The sequence below is a fragment of the Penicillium griseofulvum genome, assembly GCF_001561935.1.
Source record: "Penicillium griseofulvum strain PG3 chromosome Unknown contig_86, whole genome shotgun sequence".
Lineage (NCBI taxonomy): Eukaryota > Fungi > Ascomycota > Eurotiomycetes > Eurotiales > Aspergillaceae > Penicillium > Penicillium griseofulvum.
Genome location: NW_024467473.1, coordinates 405645 through 420729, shown reverse-complemented (window position 1 = coordinate 420729; position 15085 = coordinate 405645). Strand labels below are relative to the sequence as shown.

The 15085-nt window shown below is 42.8% G+C and overlaps 2 protein-coding genes across 2 annotated transcripts; both read left to right on the top strand.

Moving 5' to 3' along the window:
- Positions 1 to 974: 974 nt before the first annotated feature.
- PGRI_035830 (HAT dimerization) lies at positions 975 to 2307 on the top strand (the record flags this gene model as incomplete). Its single annotated transcript, XM_040791296.1, has 3 exons — positions 975 to 1037; positions 1111 to 1654; positions 1730 to 2307. 3 exons carry the CDS (start codon positions 975 to 977, stop codon positions 2305 to 2307), a joined length of 1185 nt encoding a protein of 394 aa, XP_040645373.1.
- A 5341-nt stretch (positions 2308 to 7648) lies between these two features.
- PGRI_035820 (uncharacterized protein) lies at positions 7649 to 8122 on the top strand (the record flags this gene model as incomplete). The annotated part of the gene is made up of 1 exon (XM_040791295.1): positions 7649 to 8122. One exon carries the CDS (start codon positions 7649 to 7651, stop codon positions 8120 to 8122), a length of 474 nt encoding a protein of 157 aa, XP_040645372.1.
- Between the last annotated feature and the right edge of the window lie 6963 nt (positions 8123 to 15085).

Below are 15085 nucleotides of genomic sequence, written 5' to 3'. Positions count from 1 at the left end.
AAGCTTATGGATTTCTAAGGAAAAGAAGCTCCTATTCGAAGAAGCTGCCTTGAATTGGATTGTATCAACCTGCCAACCGTTTATATGCGTCGAACAGCCTTCATTTAAGGCTATGTTGAGGTCTGCAGGATTTCAGGACTCCGTACTAAGTGCGGATACTGTGTCGCGTCGATTATGTCTTCGGCTTGATGCTCTTGATAATGAGCTTCGAATCTTAATGTCTTCAGCATCCTTAGTTGCGCTATCTTTGGATGGTTGGACAAGTCAGAATTCATTGCCAATGCTAGCCATTAATGCTCACTGGATGTCCTCTGCCTTCCAGCAATATCGCGCTTGTATTGAGTTCGTTGAAATTGAAGGCAGCCACTCTGGAGAGAACCTTGCTAATATCGTTGCCACGGTTCTCGAGAGGTTTCATATATCTGATAAAGTTATGACGATTACAGCTGACAACGCATCGAATACAGTATGTGTGTGTGTGTGTGTGTAATTATCGAATACAGTATGTGTGTGTGTGTGTGTGTAATTATCGAATACAGTATGTGTGTGTGTGTGTGTGTGTAATTCATTTACGCTGACCCCTCGTCGAAACGATATGCAGCCTACCGCTACTATATATATCTTCCTATGTACATGTATCGTGTACCACTTCCTAAGCGAACTTGGAGCCTCGCCGAGGCCTGCCGTGGCCTCTATGCCGTCGTTGTGTTTATGCTGCCCTTATGGCGCGCGGCTTTGAAACCGTTGCGATGCTTCAGCAAAATCCAAGACAGCCTCCACTGTCTTGGTTCGTGATGCACTGTCAATCTTACCTCTTCCTTCTTCTCCTGGTCCACCCAACAAGTATCGAATACAGTAGATTTCGAAAACGGCTTCCCCTTAGAACACTCACGGCTTGTCTCTCGGCCCGTACCCGACACTACACTAGCTCGAATTAGGACTAGTGGTAATCTAACATGTATTGTGAGCCAAGCATGGTCAATACCGAATCCAAATTCGGATTAGTGTGGTTTCGGGTACGGGCCGAGAGACAAGCCGTGAGTGTTCTAAGGGGAAGCCGTTTTCGTAATCTACTGTAACGATACCCTACACCGATATCTCTACCAAAAGCTGTCTCAGCGGTACGATGGGTACCTGTCCGAGACTATCATCCGAGAAGGGACGATGAAATTTACCCATAACTCCCAAATCCGCTGCTTTGCTCACATCTTGAACTTGGTTATGAAAACCATATTGAGGTCTCTACGCGCTAGTTCGCATAAAGAAGCCTGTGATCTTCTTGATGATGTTGCTAAGAGGAGCTGGAAGACGGTCAACGCTCCTACTTCGCCTATTGCAAAGCTTCGACTACTTGTACTTTGGATTGCGCGATCTCCTCAGCGGATACAGAAGTGGGATAATCGACCTGGCTGTACAAAAGCTATCAACTACGATGTTGATACTTGGTGGAACTCCACCTTCGTTATGATTGTGAGAGCCGAAGAGTGTCGCCGTCAGCTCGAAGATACAGTCAACGATGATCCAGATATCGAAGCCTTACGTCTCACACCTAACGACTGGAGACAGCTCTCGGATATCAAGAAGATCCTGGCTCCCTTTAATGAATATACCGAGTATGTCTCTCGGGATAGCCCTTCAATTCATATGGCGGCGCGTATGTTTGGAGAGCTCCGTTCTATACTCCTCGCTATCAAGGAACGACGAGGCGAGTGGTAGAAGGTTTCGCTAGTAATAACTGTTCCTGTTTCCGATGGAATCTCACTCCTGGAGAAGTACCACGACTGCGTCAAAGACAACGACATATACTATATCGCAAGCGTCCTGGACCCTCGAATTAAGACCAAGTGGCTAAAAACGCTATCGGATGGAGAGAAGATTATTGACCGAATCCGGGAGTTTCTGAAGAAAGCATATTCTACTACAAAACAGCCTGTATCGACCGCTCCAAGCACCAATTGGAAGAGCTTCGAATATCGATTTCTGGAAGCCTTTCAGCCTACACAGTATAATGTCGCTGAGTCTGACATCGATAAGTATTTCGATACTCCGACAATCAGCACTGGTTTCGATATAAGCCAGAGCCAGTCCGAGTTTATACGAAACTGGTGGAAGGCCAACATGCTTGAATATAGTTGTATGGCAAAGGTAGCACAAGATCACCTTGCTATACCAGCAGCAGAGGTAGATATCGAGAGATTGTTCAATGGTGGGAGAGATGTGCTGGGGATTCGACGTTTCTCCATGAAAGGTAAGACCCTTGGGACCTTATTAAGGCTGAAAGATGCTGCGCGTTGGAAGTCTTCATAGTTATACAGTAATACCTTTTTTGGGCATACAGGTGTTTGATATTCTAGACCTTATTTGCAGAAGTATTCTTGTAGGGGCCAGGCATCTCGAAAACTCGTTCCACAAACCCTTTTTCCTAAAAAGGCTAGATATTAGTTCGCGAACCTGTTCGAAATTCGCGAATTTTGACGAATCGAATCGGCCATAGATTCGAAGCGCCGAAACCAAGGTTCGAATTCGATTCGATTCGCCGAAATTCGCGAACTTCGAACAGTTCGAAAATTCGTGCGGAGCGGTAAGTAACGTAACAATATACACGAGCACTCCTTTAACTGTACCACGTAACTAGTATATGTGCTATATCATGGCGTATAATGTGGGGCAACCTGACCATATACCACCAAACAATACTGTAAGTTCAACGTCCATGCTTCCGTACCTTCAAAGACATTGTTTGAATTCCTGTGACTTGATCATTTTTAAGGGGAAAACCATATAGAGATGGCAAGGGGATTTGTTTCCACAGATCCTTTACTCGTCGGCCGACCTTGACACCCATTTATTCACCAAAAAAGCTCCTATTTTCAACAACTCTATGTTTTCTTTGATTAATAGCTTTTCTTTAAGCTCCTCAGGAACGAAATTTATTAATATGGGAAGGGCCCGAATCATCCGGTTGTATTTTGGGTGTGCAGTCGCTATCTTGTGTAGGAAGGTTTCTCCGTCGCCGAGTATATCACTGTGCTCTTTGACGTGGTTCTTAATAAATTGCAGATGTGCTTTGCAGAGCTTCTTGGTTATTTTCCGTGCGCTACGATATGTGCGTGGTGCTAGCTTTATCACCTTATGATAGGCTATAGCCCTGTGTTTGAATGATGCTGGTATAACAGAGAGACTGGCTTTGGATTGATATTTATCAAGTAAGGGCTTCCGTACCCTATTCCGCTTGCTGCCGTCGCTATATCTAGTTGGTGTGGCTTTTATATTATTGTGACTGCCCGGAGACGTTATCTCTGGGGTTTTTTGCTTTAATAAGTTGGCGGGATTATAGGTGGTATAGAAGTCGTTGTTACTCTTCGTCTGCTTAGGTAGTAAAAGTGGAGTACGTAAACCGTATAATACTAGAGATGACTCAGCTGTCGCAATAGAAGGTAAGAGAACCGAAGTTATTTGGTGTTCACTGTCTTGCTTTGACGGAACAATATCTATAACCTAGGTAAAAAGTTTCACCTCTAACTGAGTCTTACTAGGGCTGGTACTTAGGTAATGCGAGCTGAATTAGATATTAAATGCCTATAAATTCTAAACTGTGCTAACGCTTGATTGATATAAGGTTTCACAAAGTGTTGCTATAAATTTTTATAGTAATGCTTTTTTTCGGATTAATTTTGAGAATAGGGAAACGAAGACGGACGTTAACCTTTATATTTTCTTGGAAGGATTAAATATTGGATAAAAGCTTATACCTGGTGATAAGGAGGTGAGGCGTGTTGACGAAGCAGCCTTATAAATACGTCCCGACTGAGTATAGACTCTTGAATAATGTTGCGGTCATCTTGAAACAGAGGGTGCTTTTTTTTATCGAAGGAGGCTGAACGTGTTATACAATAGATAATCCCCAAGTCTTTCACCAGGTATAGTACCTATAAACGGATGTACCCGCTGCGAACGGGGTAGATCATTGTATAATAGCATTAAATATACAGTAGCTATCGTACCATGGTTGTATGGACTATATGTGTCTAGAGCCATTCAATTGTAAATAAGCTAAACAGCCGAGCTAACAGGGGATTTGATCGGTTGCCTGGCCACTTCTCTCTCAAACACCCCCCCCCCCTTTTGCTAACCAAGTTCACTCGACTATTCTATAAATACACTGGACGAGCGAAGATATACTGGTAGGACGAACATTTTTTACCAACCACTACCTGCCCTATAAATGCTGGAATCCTTTAATCCCCTTCTGTTGTTAGGCTGCCCTCGCATAACTGCGGAACTGCTGTGACGCCTCGGCGCAGTCTATTATGGCCTAAATTATCTTCGCCCTTGAGACGTTGTTTGGTTTACCTTTCTCGCCTTCGGTTGAGCTCCCAGTAGACTCGACATGCTGTTGCGTCCCCAGCTTTTCTCCTTAATCACCCTGTAGCCCTTGCAGGTTTGGATAGTGCAGCAACACGTGGCTGACTGTCTCCTGCGCGCTGTACTCGTATAAATCATCTTCGCGGAAGCCGAACCTCTTTGTATAGGTGGATAGTTAGTTATGGCCTTGGTATAGCTGCGTTAGCAGGTATGCGCGATTCCTGGGTACGTTCTTATAAAACTTTCTTGTGTACGACGTTGGTAGCTTGCTGTCAATCTTTCGTAGGTGAGAACCTTTGGTGTTCCCATTGAGCATAAATTTTACTACATTTGAACGCGGTATTTGTAGAGCCTTTAGGCTGCTAACTGTAAAAATTCGGATTACGCCTAATTTATTTATATTCGGTATTTTTGGTATCCTATCTCCTGCTTTTTTAGAAGGCTAAGTTTCGACAAACTAGGGGCGAAGTCATTTAAGAGTCCCTCGTATTTCGCTCATACAGCATTTCGCCCCCATCCCAAAAAATCCTTATGAATAGGCTGAGAATCGCGAGACTTCTATATTTTTAGAAACATGTGGGTTTTTGGTAGCAGTATAGTCCGCTTTTAGATGGGAAACTAAGCCTGTGCTCTTTCTAGACTTATGAGCTCGCTTAAAGCAAAACCGATATAAATAAAAAATTGCTATAACGAGCAAGCTGCTACTAGATATAGTTCCAAGGATTAAGCCTAAGGTATGACTTGAGAGAGCCCGAGTTGCTCCAGTCTTGCCTATTGTCAATTCTTTAGTTGTGGATTTTGTGGCAGTTATAATGGTCGGCTCCTTGTTGGTTGAATCCGTAAGCGTGAGTGGATTTATGGTGGTTAGGTTGTGCTTGAAAAAGTTCAAATTGCTTGATTTAGCCCCTTCTTTTATGGTCTGACCTGATTGAAAACTTAAAATTCTGTTGGTAGAGTCTGATGGAAGTCTCAGAGTCCTAGTAATATTTGTTGGTCCAGATTGTGAAGCCTTATCTTGAATTTCCTGGGAATTCTCTTTACTGTACTTCACTGATATTTGGATAGGAGAGCTTGGGGAGACCTAGTTTGAACGTGAAGGGACTAACAAAGTAGCCGGATGCGGTAGAGATGTCGTGGTTGGGTCTGAGGGAAAGTATAAGGTAAAATCAGAGCTTCCTGTGGAGTTATGATTATAATCACTCGTGAGTTCTGTAGAGCGAAATATGGGTTGACCGCCGATTGCGGGATGGGTGATATCGAGTTTGACCAGACTGTTGATGGACAATGAGGCGTGGGGATTCTGTAAATTATGGAATATAATTTCGTTGTTATCTACCCTATCGTTGATCTTACTATGTCCTAGTGTAGGTGTGGCTGTACCGCTAGTGTCCGACTAATCGAGGATGAGAGTGTTTGTGGCTGTCCCTGAGAGAGGCGGCTGAAGTGGCGAGCCCTAGTCGAGATTTTGAGCCGTTGAGCTTGAATGTAGGGTAGTCGATTGTAAAATATTTGAAGTTAGATAATACTATTCTGCTCTGTATTCCGGGCTACTTTTCGACGTATGAGTTTCTGACGTTGAGGTTGGATCAGATAATGTTCGCAGTTGTTGGCTATGACAGACAACGATTTCAGTAATCAAACCTACACTCTTTCAATGTATATCAAACCGACCTTAATAGGCTAATGCCTTTGGAATAACTTCTTGATGCTCCGAATGCAAGATTGCCTCCTAGTATTGTTTGACTGTAGAGTTATGCTAATAAGTATGAACTCTATAAAAAATCTTGTTAAAGCTAATTAATTGTTAAGTCACGAGAAACGGGTCTCTAAATAGTGCTAAAAAAATAAGTTTTAAGCAAATTAAACAAGGTATTATAGCTTCCGCTTTCCCCTAATAATATCAGTTTGACAAATGGCCCCGTCGAAGTTTGAGGGTTCAAGTTTTCACTCGGATTAGAAGACTTGTACCCCTTTCTGTCGCTCAACCACTGTATCAAATTTATTGATGCCTCAAAAAGGCGCCGGGTGGTCACCAAAGTCGTACCTAAAACCAGCTTTATAGAGTGTTGTTTCTCACAGCATAAGACAATACACCTCGAATTATTGGAGCAAGGATGATGATGATGATGATTTCATTTACCCCGACCCCTCGGGACGATATGCGGGCTACAACAACTATATATATCCATGTACTGTATTACGGAGCCCCCGGTGAGCTCGCACTGGGCAGCAGTCCTTGCCAGGCTGCTGGGACGATGGATTCTTACCTTCTCGTGGTGTCCGGTGTTAATCCCCGTTGGGGAGACCAAATTGAATCCGCCGTGGTTGTGCGGTCCGGCCCGGTGCGGGAAGCGACCGCACAACCACACCAAAATCAGGGGATAACGGCATATGAAAACCATCCGACTTCTTCTTACCCGACTCGCACTCGGGCCCGATACTGGTCTTGCATTACCAGTGGAAGTGGTGTCGCCTAAGGAGAAGACAGGACACCCCTGAGCTTGCATACGGTCTGGGATCGCATCGTGCGAGATGCGGCGAGGTGGTAGTGAACCGGTGACACAGGCAGTCAAGCTGATATCGGACAGACCTCGTTCAAGGCCCAGAGGCCTCGTTAAGACTTGAACTCGTTAAGGCTCGGAGACATCGCTCGCTGGAGACCTCGTTAAGGCTCAGCCACGGGCAAGCTTCAGGGCGACTGCTCTTCGGGACACGGGCACCGCCGAGACACGGGCATCCTCTTGGGAGACACACGGGCAATCTGAAAAATATTGGTATTTGACTGGTGGCAGTCGGCGGGACTCGTTAAGGCTTTGCCACGGGCAACCCGTCGATCCTGTTCAGACACGGGGGACCAAGCTTGGTTAGTGGAGAGCAACCGACATATACTGCCGGATGGAGCGTATGGAGGACTTTCTGCAAGACACGGTCGGCCTGGCGAAGGGAGACCTCCTCAGGTAACGCGAAACGAGAGTGAAAGCTCTCGCGGGGCGTGGTGTACAATGGCAGCCACTGCGGCAGGGTCGGGGCCTGTCAAGAGACTGTCTGTATAGCCCGAGAGGACGGATGCGCGTGTCGGTGTACAAAAAGCCGGGAGCCAACTACCCCACTCGCACTGGGGGCCTGAGATCGACCTTGGTCGGTTGAAGCGGTGTCGTCCTAGTTGGCTTGCCCGTAATGTATGCTTAAGGAGCAAACTGAGAGACACCCAGGGTGAGAGGTGTGGTGAACCTCAAAAGACCAGAAGCCTGATTTATCGGGTGAAAAACTGGGGTAGTGGTCTATGCAAGTAGACCTGTCGAAGCTACTTAATGTCTTTTGGGTCGACCAACCCGTCACCTTCCACGGCGGCGCATCCGCCTTCATCGACGACTACTTCCGCTGGCGAGTAGGTCGGTCAGCTGAAGACAACCTAGCCAAGATCCAATCTGAAGACATCCCCCGCATTGAAGCATGGGCCCGTCGAACCGGGTCCTGCTTCGCAGCAGAGAAAACCGAGCTCATTCATATCACCAGGAAACGAAGCGAACAGCTCCAGGGACAGGTGGCTATTAACGGGAAGACAGTTGAAGCGTCGCCCACGGCCAAGCTGCTGGGCGTGATTTTCGACCAGGAGCTTCGCTGGAAAGAACACGTCCAACAAGCGATCAAACGAGCAATCAAGGTCAGTATTGCTTTAGGCGGGCTGCGGCATTTACGCCCAGAACAGATGCGACAGCTCTACCAAGCCTCTAAATCTTCATCCTCGGGGATCTGAATTTGTAATTGATATGCACCATTGTCCGGGACCAGCTCGCTAAGCCTCTGATTCAACCAAATCTTGGCATCAATAGTTTCACTTAAGCCATCTGTACGTCGCCTCTTGCGTCTTCTTGTTTCCTCTGGCTCCGTCGACGGGTATAACAGTGCTTTAAAATACTCCACTCCGATGAACTCGGTATGCAAACGTATGAATGGGTTCCTAAAGTAAAGTGAATAATACTCTCTTTCATTGATTCCCCGTGCTGGATTATCTGGAGAATATATATAGAAATGGTGTCTTGTAAATCCCTCGAAAAATATACTTAAAGCGAATTGGTCATTTGGTAGCTGTACGAGCTTTTCAGGCTCTCTGGGGAAGATGAATTTCATTTCGAAGTAATAGTGCTGCTAGACATTTACAACCGGAGAGGCAAATGTAGGATTAAAATATTGAGTAGAAAGTACGGGTAGCAAAGGCACTATATTTTCCTGAGGTGTAATAACCGAACTCAGAATCGCATTGTCTAAGTTTGTGTTCCTGCTTGTCGACGATTCTGTTAGAGAAATATTATTCGCTTTAGGGGTATTGCTAGTAACGAATGGGCTATTAGGAGCCCCTTTGAGATAGCGGAAAAAAGCTAGAAATACTAATCGCTGAATAAATGCTGTAGTGACTTGAGGAGAGCTCTAAGGTTGTTCTAGTGCCTCCTGTAAAAGTGTAAACTGATCCGCTTCTACTGAGTCTATATATGGCTTTCCGTATCGTCTGTTTACCGGTAAATCTTCTTTAGTACTTTTAGGATAGTCATATGCTGTGAGAGGAGGTAATTCTGTTGGCTGAGTAGGGAGTTCATTCGCAAAAGGGATGTTAAAGTTTATATCTCTAGTAAGTTGAAACAGATGTTGCTAGAGGTTCCCTCGTTCCGCTGTGTCTGATCTATTAGATAAGCCGGGTCTCGATGCGCGTTGGGACCTAGCTTTTATCCGCGATATAAGGCGCTTGTGATCTACCATCTCGAATCTATACTGAAAACTGAAACGCTAGAACTTATAAATTTCCCCCCGAATCCTACTCTATCGATCTGAGGTTAAGAGAGGGATACTAATGTTATATAGTTCGCCGAGTCCTATATCGACTGTTACTTTTCGGTAAGGATCGGGGATATAAAGCTGCTGTAGTATATTCCGGCCGATCTTAAGGTTGAGCCTATCTTTGAAAAATGTTTCTAATATTGGTATAGGATACTCAATATTTTGTAACCGTTCCTAAATGTTAAAACGGTCCCGAGGATCTTCAATATTAGGGAATAACTCTTGCTTTAACATTCGGTCTTATAAAAATCTTAAGTCCCGAATAGAGACTTTAGGCACCTGAGACTTTAATAATTCAACGGTCACTCTATCTAATTAAGCTAAAAGATCATCCCTGTCTCTTATTAGACTAAAGAAGGTATTTTTTATATGCTTTAAATAGTACAGAAGAGGCTTTTTTTTTTGTTAGTAAAACGTGGATCTTAAAGCACCGAGATCTGCCTTAAAGTAAGTGTATCTTACCTTATCGCATTGTATTGCCACTAGCTTGTGGAGTAAACTGATCTGTATACCCTCCTAGATACCTACTATAGGAAGTAGTTTATCGAAGGCTTTGGGGAAGGTTGGGTGCTTAAGAAAAGCTTGTAGATATTTGCCCTTTTTGCTTCTAGGATGACTTTCTAGAGCTGCCTACTAATAGTTTGCTACGGTTCTATTTATAGGGCCATCGAGATATCCTTTATAATATCGAATTCGTTGATAAATTAGCCTATTTGGTGGTCTACGGTCATTTAGGAACCGTTCCTGGAGTGAGCGAATAAACTCTTTCTGTAAGAGCTCCTCACTAGCTTTGAAACAGTAAGGTAAGAAACTTAGGGAAAAGCTGGGTTTAGCTACTTTACGTATAGGTTTAGTCTATTATATAGACATCCACTATCTACTATTGATTGCCAGGTCCGAGCTTATTCCGAGCTGTAGTAATCAAGTTTTCGTGGTCCTATCCGCGGAGCCTATAGTCGATATTAACGTCTAACTGGTGAAGCTGTCCGTCTATTATTCGTAGTCTAACTCGATATTCCCAATTAATTCTTGGAACCAGGACTGGTACATAGCATTCCTTCATAAGTCGCTTGCACCCTTGGGTATCCATGATTCGTTCAAGTCGAAGGATATTCTAGCGATCGTCCATTTGCCGTCTAAATATTTTATCGAATTTAATACGAGAGATATTAACACGTGTGGTCATCTCGAAACGTCTTTCACAATAAGCAAAGAGTTTACCTTCCTCGTCTTCGACCTAGCGCTGAGTTAATCCTGGTATTTTGAGACGAAGTGAGTAAGTCTACTTAAGACTATCTCAGAGCGGATAGGGTACTTAACTATTCTAAGGTCAACAGGCGCCTTAGTTAGGATTATAATTGCAACTATAAGGATAGGATCAACTTTTAGCAAATGTGTTAACGGAGAGCTTGCCATCATGTTAGAGATGGGTGATAATTGAGGAGGGCAATATCTTTGCTAGGTTAATTAGATCTACTAAAACTTGACCGAAAAGGAAATATCTCTACTGTTAAAAGAGCCCCTTTGCAACAGCACGCAAAATTGGCCGGGGCAATTCCACCTTGTCTTGTAAGCCTGATGATGGATCTATATTTGATAAATAGCATAACGTCTCCCTGTATTTGCCAGTCAACTATAAAGAAAGCATTTACCATAGAATGTCCTGCTTAGCCTAAATAAGATGATGTAGCGCGTAGGAAAGCTATTTCCCCTAGCAGGTTCATTATCAGCATTGATATGTCTGGCCATCGTCTTTATAGGATGCACATCGATCTCCTCTCCCAATGAATTATATTTCTTAAAGGTAAGTAAGATAACATCCAATGATTTTAGTTGATTAGCTTAAGTCGAAATAATAGGTGAACTTGACCAACTTTCCGGAACTTAGAAGTTTTTACCTACGTCGCTCCCTCATTATTAATAGCATAGACGCCTCCGATATCGGAAAGACAGCCAGTAATGAGGCTAATAATGTTGCAAAAGACGGTTCTACTGTTGTAAATCATACCACAGCAGTCGCCTAGACTGCAGTGAGCCAGGTTAGCGATAAGGCCCTATCATTATCCGACGAGATAAAGTCTAATCTTCCAGGCTATTATACTGTAGGACTTTGGGGGTATTATCAAGGCCGTAAGAATGTAGCATCCTATACCAACTGCTCGCATCCAAGTACCTCATTCTCTTTTAACCTATTTGATATTTTTGGTTCAATGCCCATGGCTATCGAAGATATATTACCAGAAAAGATTACCAAAATTCTTGCTGTAAACCATTATGTTTCTCGGTGGTCAATCCTAACTTACATCTTAGGCTCTGTTGCGACATTTTTGGCCGTTGTCATTAGCATCACGATAATGATTATTCTGTGGGGAAAGTTATTACTTACTGTTCTATCCTTAGTATACTTTAATAGATAATTTTCTAAGTAGAGTAGGCTGACCACTATTTAGTTTGTAACTATATTCATTACTGGCGTATCCATTAGAGTTACGGTAATCTACGGGTTGATGGCCGGTGCTTTAGGGACAAATACTAATTTTAGGGTACATATGTTTACTGTAACCTGGCTCGCAGTAGTATTCTCCTTCGTAGCCTTTTTAACTAGGTTGATTAAGATATTTTGCTACTATATTTAATAGGTTACAGCAGATCCAGGATGGTGCGAAGGAACAGAAAAGGACTTCCAAACAACAGCGCTTTCTAAGAAAGTAAAGCCTCTAAAGTATATATTAAATATTCTAGCGCTCTCTATTTCTAACTGATTATTATATAAACTTTTAAGTCTCTCTGTCAGTATCAGGAATTCTACTAGTTAACACTAAAACGATCATACTTACCAGATAACGGGAGAGAATCTAGTAGACTAGGTTATAGCCAGGTATACCTGTGGTTTAGAGACTCGCGTTTCAGCACAGCGAGTCGGCCTCAAACGCTCCTCCGATAGATACTAGCATAGATGATTCGTGTCTTAGCGCCCTAGTCTTTTATACTTTACCAATATTAGAGTCTACAAATAAGGCCGTAATAAGTCACTTAGATTAATATGCTGACTTAAAATAACTGCTAAACCGGTTATAAGGACTAGTAGCCATAAGCCGATTAATAAAATAGCACATATATCTCAATCCTTATAGAACACAGAGTCATTACAACCCTATGACTAAAGCGGGCTAATAATATAAAGAGTGGCTGGTTTTAATATTCGAGACAAATCGACTTACGAAATTGCTATTTTTTCATTACTATCCCCAATTGATCTCGCACACGCTACCTTGGTTTTATTACATTAGAAATCAATATGCAGTTAGTTTTGCATATTTCTTTCTGCTTACTAGGTATAGTAACGTCACACAGAGAATTATTCAACTCCTTTATATCTAATAGTTCTATAGTCATATACTAATAAATTTAAAGCTTAACAGGTTCTCGAGTATAGGTTATTAGTTACGTAGCACTATATTTGCTCCTCAAATTTCAATAACCAGCCATACTATCGAAATATAGCTGACGAGGTAATAAGAACAAGGAGCGTCTCAGTCATACAGTCGCTCCTCATCAGCAGCAGCACACTTTCGACACTTCTATTCTCGCTATATTAGTAGGGAGTTAAAATCGGATACAGCGTCTGTTTCTACCTTTTTCCTCACGATAATCTCTTCGTACCCGCTGGGTAGCAATTGGGTAGCGAAATGTATAGTGGCCCACTCCCTAGGGGAAATGGTATCGGAGATCAAAATGTGGTCAGATAGCGTTTATAGATAATAAATTATATCATTAAGCATTTTCCTATCAATTTTGATATTACTTAGGGGTCTCTTTAGATACACTAATTGTAAGCGGCCTAGTAATTAAGAGGTGGAGTATAAATATTAGCGTCGCTTCTGTAGGATAGTTAAGGATTTAGCTGCTCTCTTTTTCGCGTTTAGAGAGGGCAGGCCTTAGCTTTCAGCATCTATACCACTTAGGGGCAACATAGAGACCCCTAAGCTAGCAAGAGAGGTAGCGACAGAAGTAACAACTGGCCTTATAGCTACAGACCCAGTAGACTAGTCAACAGACGGCCGCAAAACCTTGCTAGTGTAACCGCGATCCCTATAGATGAATTGGCTAGCGACCCGATAGAAGTTTTTAGCTGATTTATTACCTTTTTCTAATATATTTATTAGCCGGTAGAGTCCTAGGGAAGGGGATTAAGTTGATGATACCAGGTTGCAATATACATCTAGTGTAACCTTCTGTATCTAAAATATTAAATCTCTTTAGTAATTGTAACAATTTCTGCTCTATAATTGTTTAGCCTCGCTTGTAGTAGTGTTGTACTAGGAAGTTATCAGAGAAAACGAGAGCATCGACCGTAAGGACAGTCAGGACCTTTTTAAACTCTTTGAGGCTAAAGCGGTTATGTCCACCATAAGGATATAACCACAGATAATATTTTGCGGGCTACCATCCAGCACCGGATCCTAGGAGGACTAAAGATACAGATATATTGCTTCAATAGTGGTATATATACCAATAATGCCCTATTAGAGCTGGTTAAAAATTCTGGGTTGCTAGAGACATCCAGTGACTGCGTTCATTCGTATGATTAAAGTTTAGGGCTACAGCGGAAACTCTCTATTACTATTTTGTTTAGGTGCTCAGCTCAGCGCCCTAGATATTAAGGGTGGCTAAAGCAGCGGTCTTAGTAGGCTTCGTATATTATCTGATTAAACAAATGCTTAGACAAGAATAAACGCACTACTTAGTCAGTCCAATATACTGGTTCTGACTATAAGTAATTAATGGGTGTGAAATTGATATCTAGGTAAATGCCCCCATCCTAGCAGGGAAAGGCTAGAGCCGACTACCACGTAAATAATAGGAGGCTCGAACTGAGGAAGTGGAGTGCTTAATCAAGTTCAAGTAATCAATTCTTAAACAAAAAGTTTCTAATCTTTCCGAAGCCGGCCTAACTCTCCTACGTATTTAATTATCGGTTGCCCTAGCAGTTTACGGAACGTAGGTAACCCGATTTAGGATTTCTATAGCCTAACCACGTCCTTTTATTCAAGATGGTTCTAGATATAAGCGTATGGGTCATTTAATATAAGACGTATATAGGAAAGGTACATAGATCTGAGGCAAAAAAAGTTTTATTAGAAATCAGGGTAAGATTTTCTTTCTATAAAAAGTCTTTGCAATATCCAGGTTCGACGACAGCAACAAGCTGCAAGTCTGAAATTGAAGCTATTCACACATCCTAAAAAGGGAATCCTCTGGGCTTAGCGGAGGTGTTGATACTCAATTTGTTATACCGCCCGATAGGCTCTTTTACTAGCTCGTACCACGTAGTAGAGGACCCTTGTGAATATGAAAATTACCAAGGATGTTAGTCCATTGTTAGATCGGATGATAAGTCTCCGGGCTTATGACATTTTATTCTACTGCCAAGTAGACGAGATTATAGAGGTACAATCTCTTCATATTGATATGAAAATGCTACGGAAGTTATGTATATAGAGATAGGGAAATAAGATAATCTATGAGGTTTAAACAGCCCTTAACGCCAAAAATGCTAAGTGGTCGGCTAAGTGGAAGAATGGCCGTTTAGGCAGGAGAACGGTAATACGCTTATTGTTTATGGCCTTGACGCCGCCCGAGTGAATGCCGAGGCCTACGACACAGATATAAAATTACTCTATGGCACGGTTTCTATCACGCGGCCTCTATAACACATCTTCTATGGCACGGCTACGCGCTTGAATGAGAGTTGGATGTTCTTCGCCCCACGCTTCTCTAGGATCTTGTAGCGCTATTCCGATCAACCGGGGGCGAATGCTCTACTTTATAAAAGAGGCGTGAGCCCCTATGTTTTCGATGTAGGAGCTAGGGCAAAGAAATAACG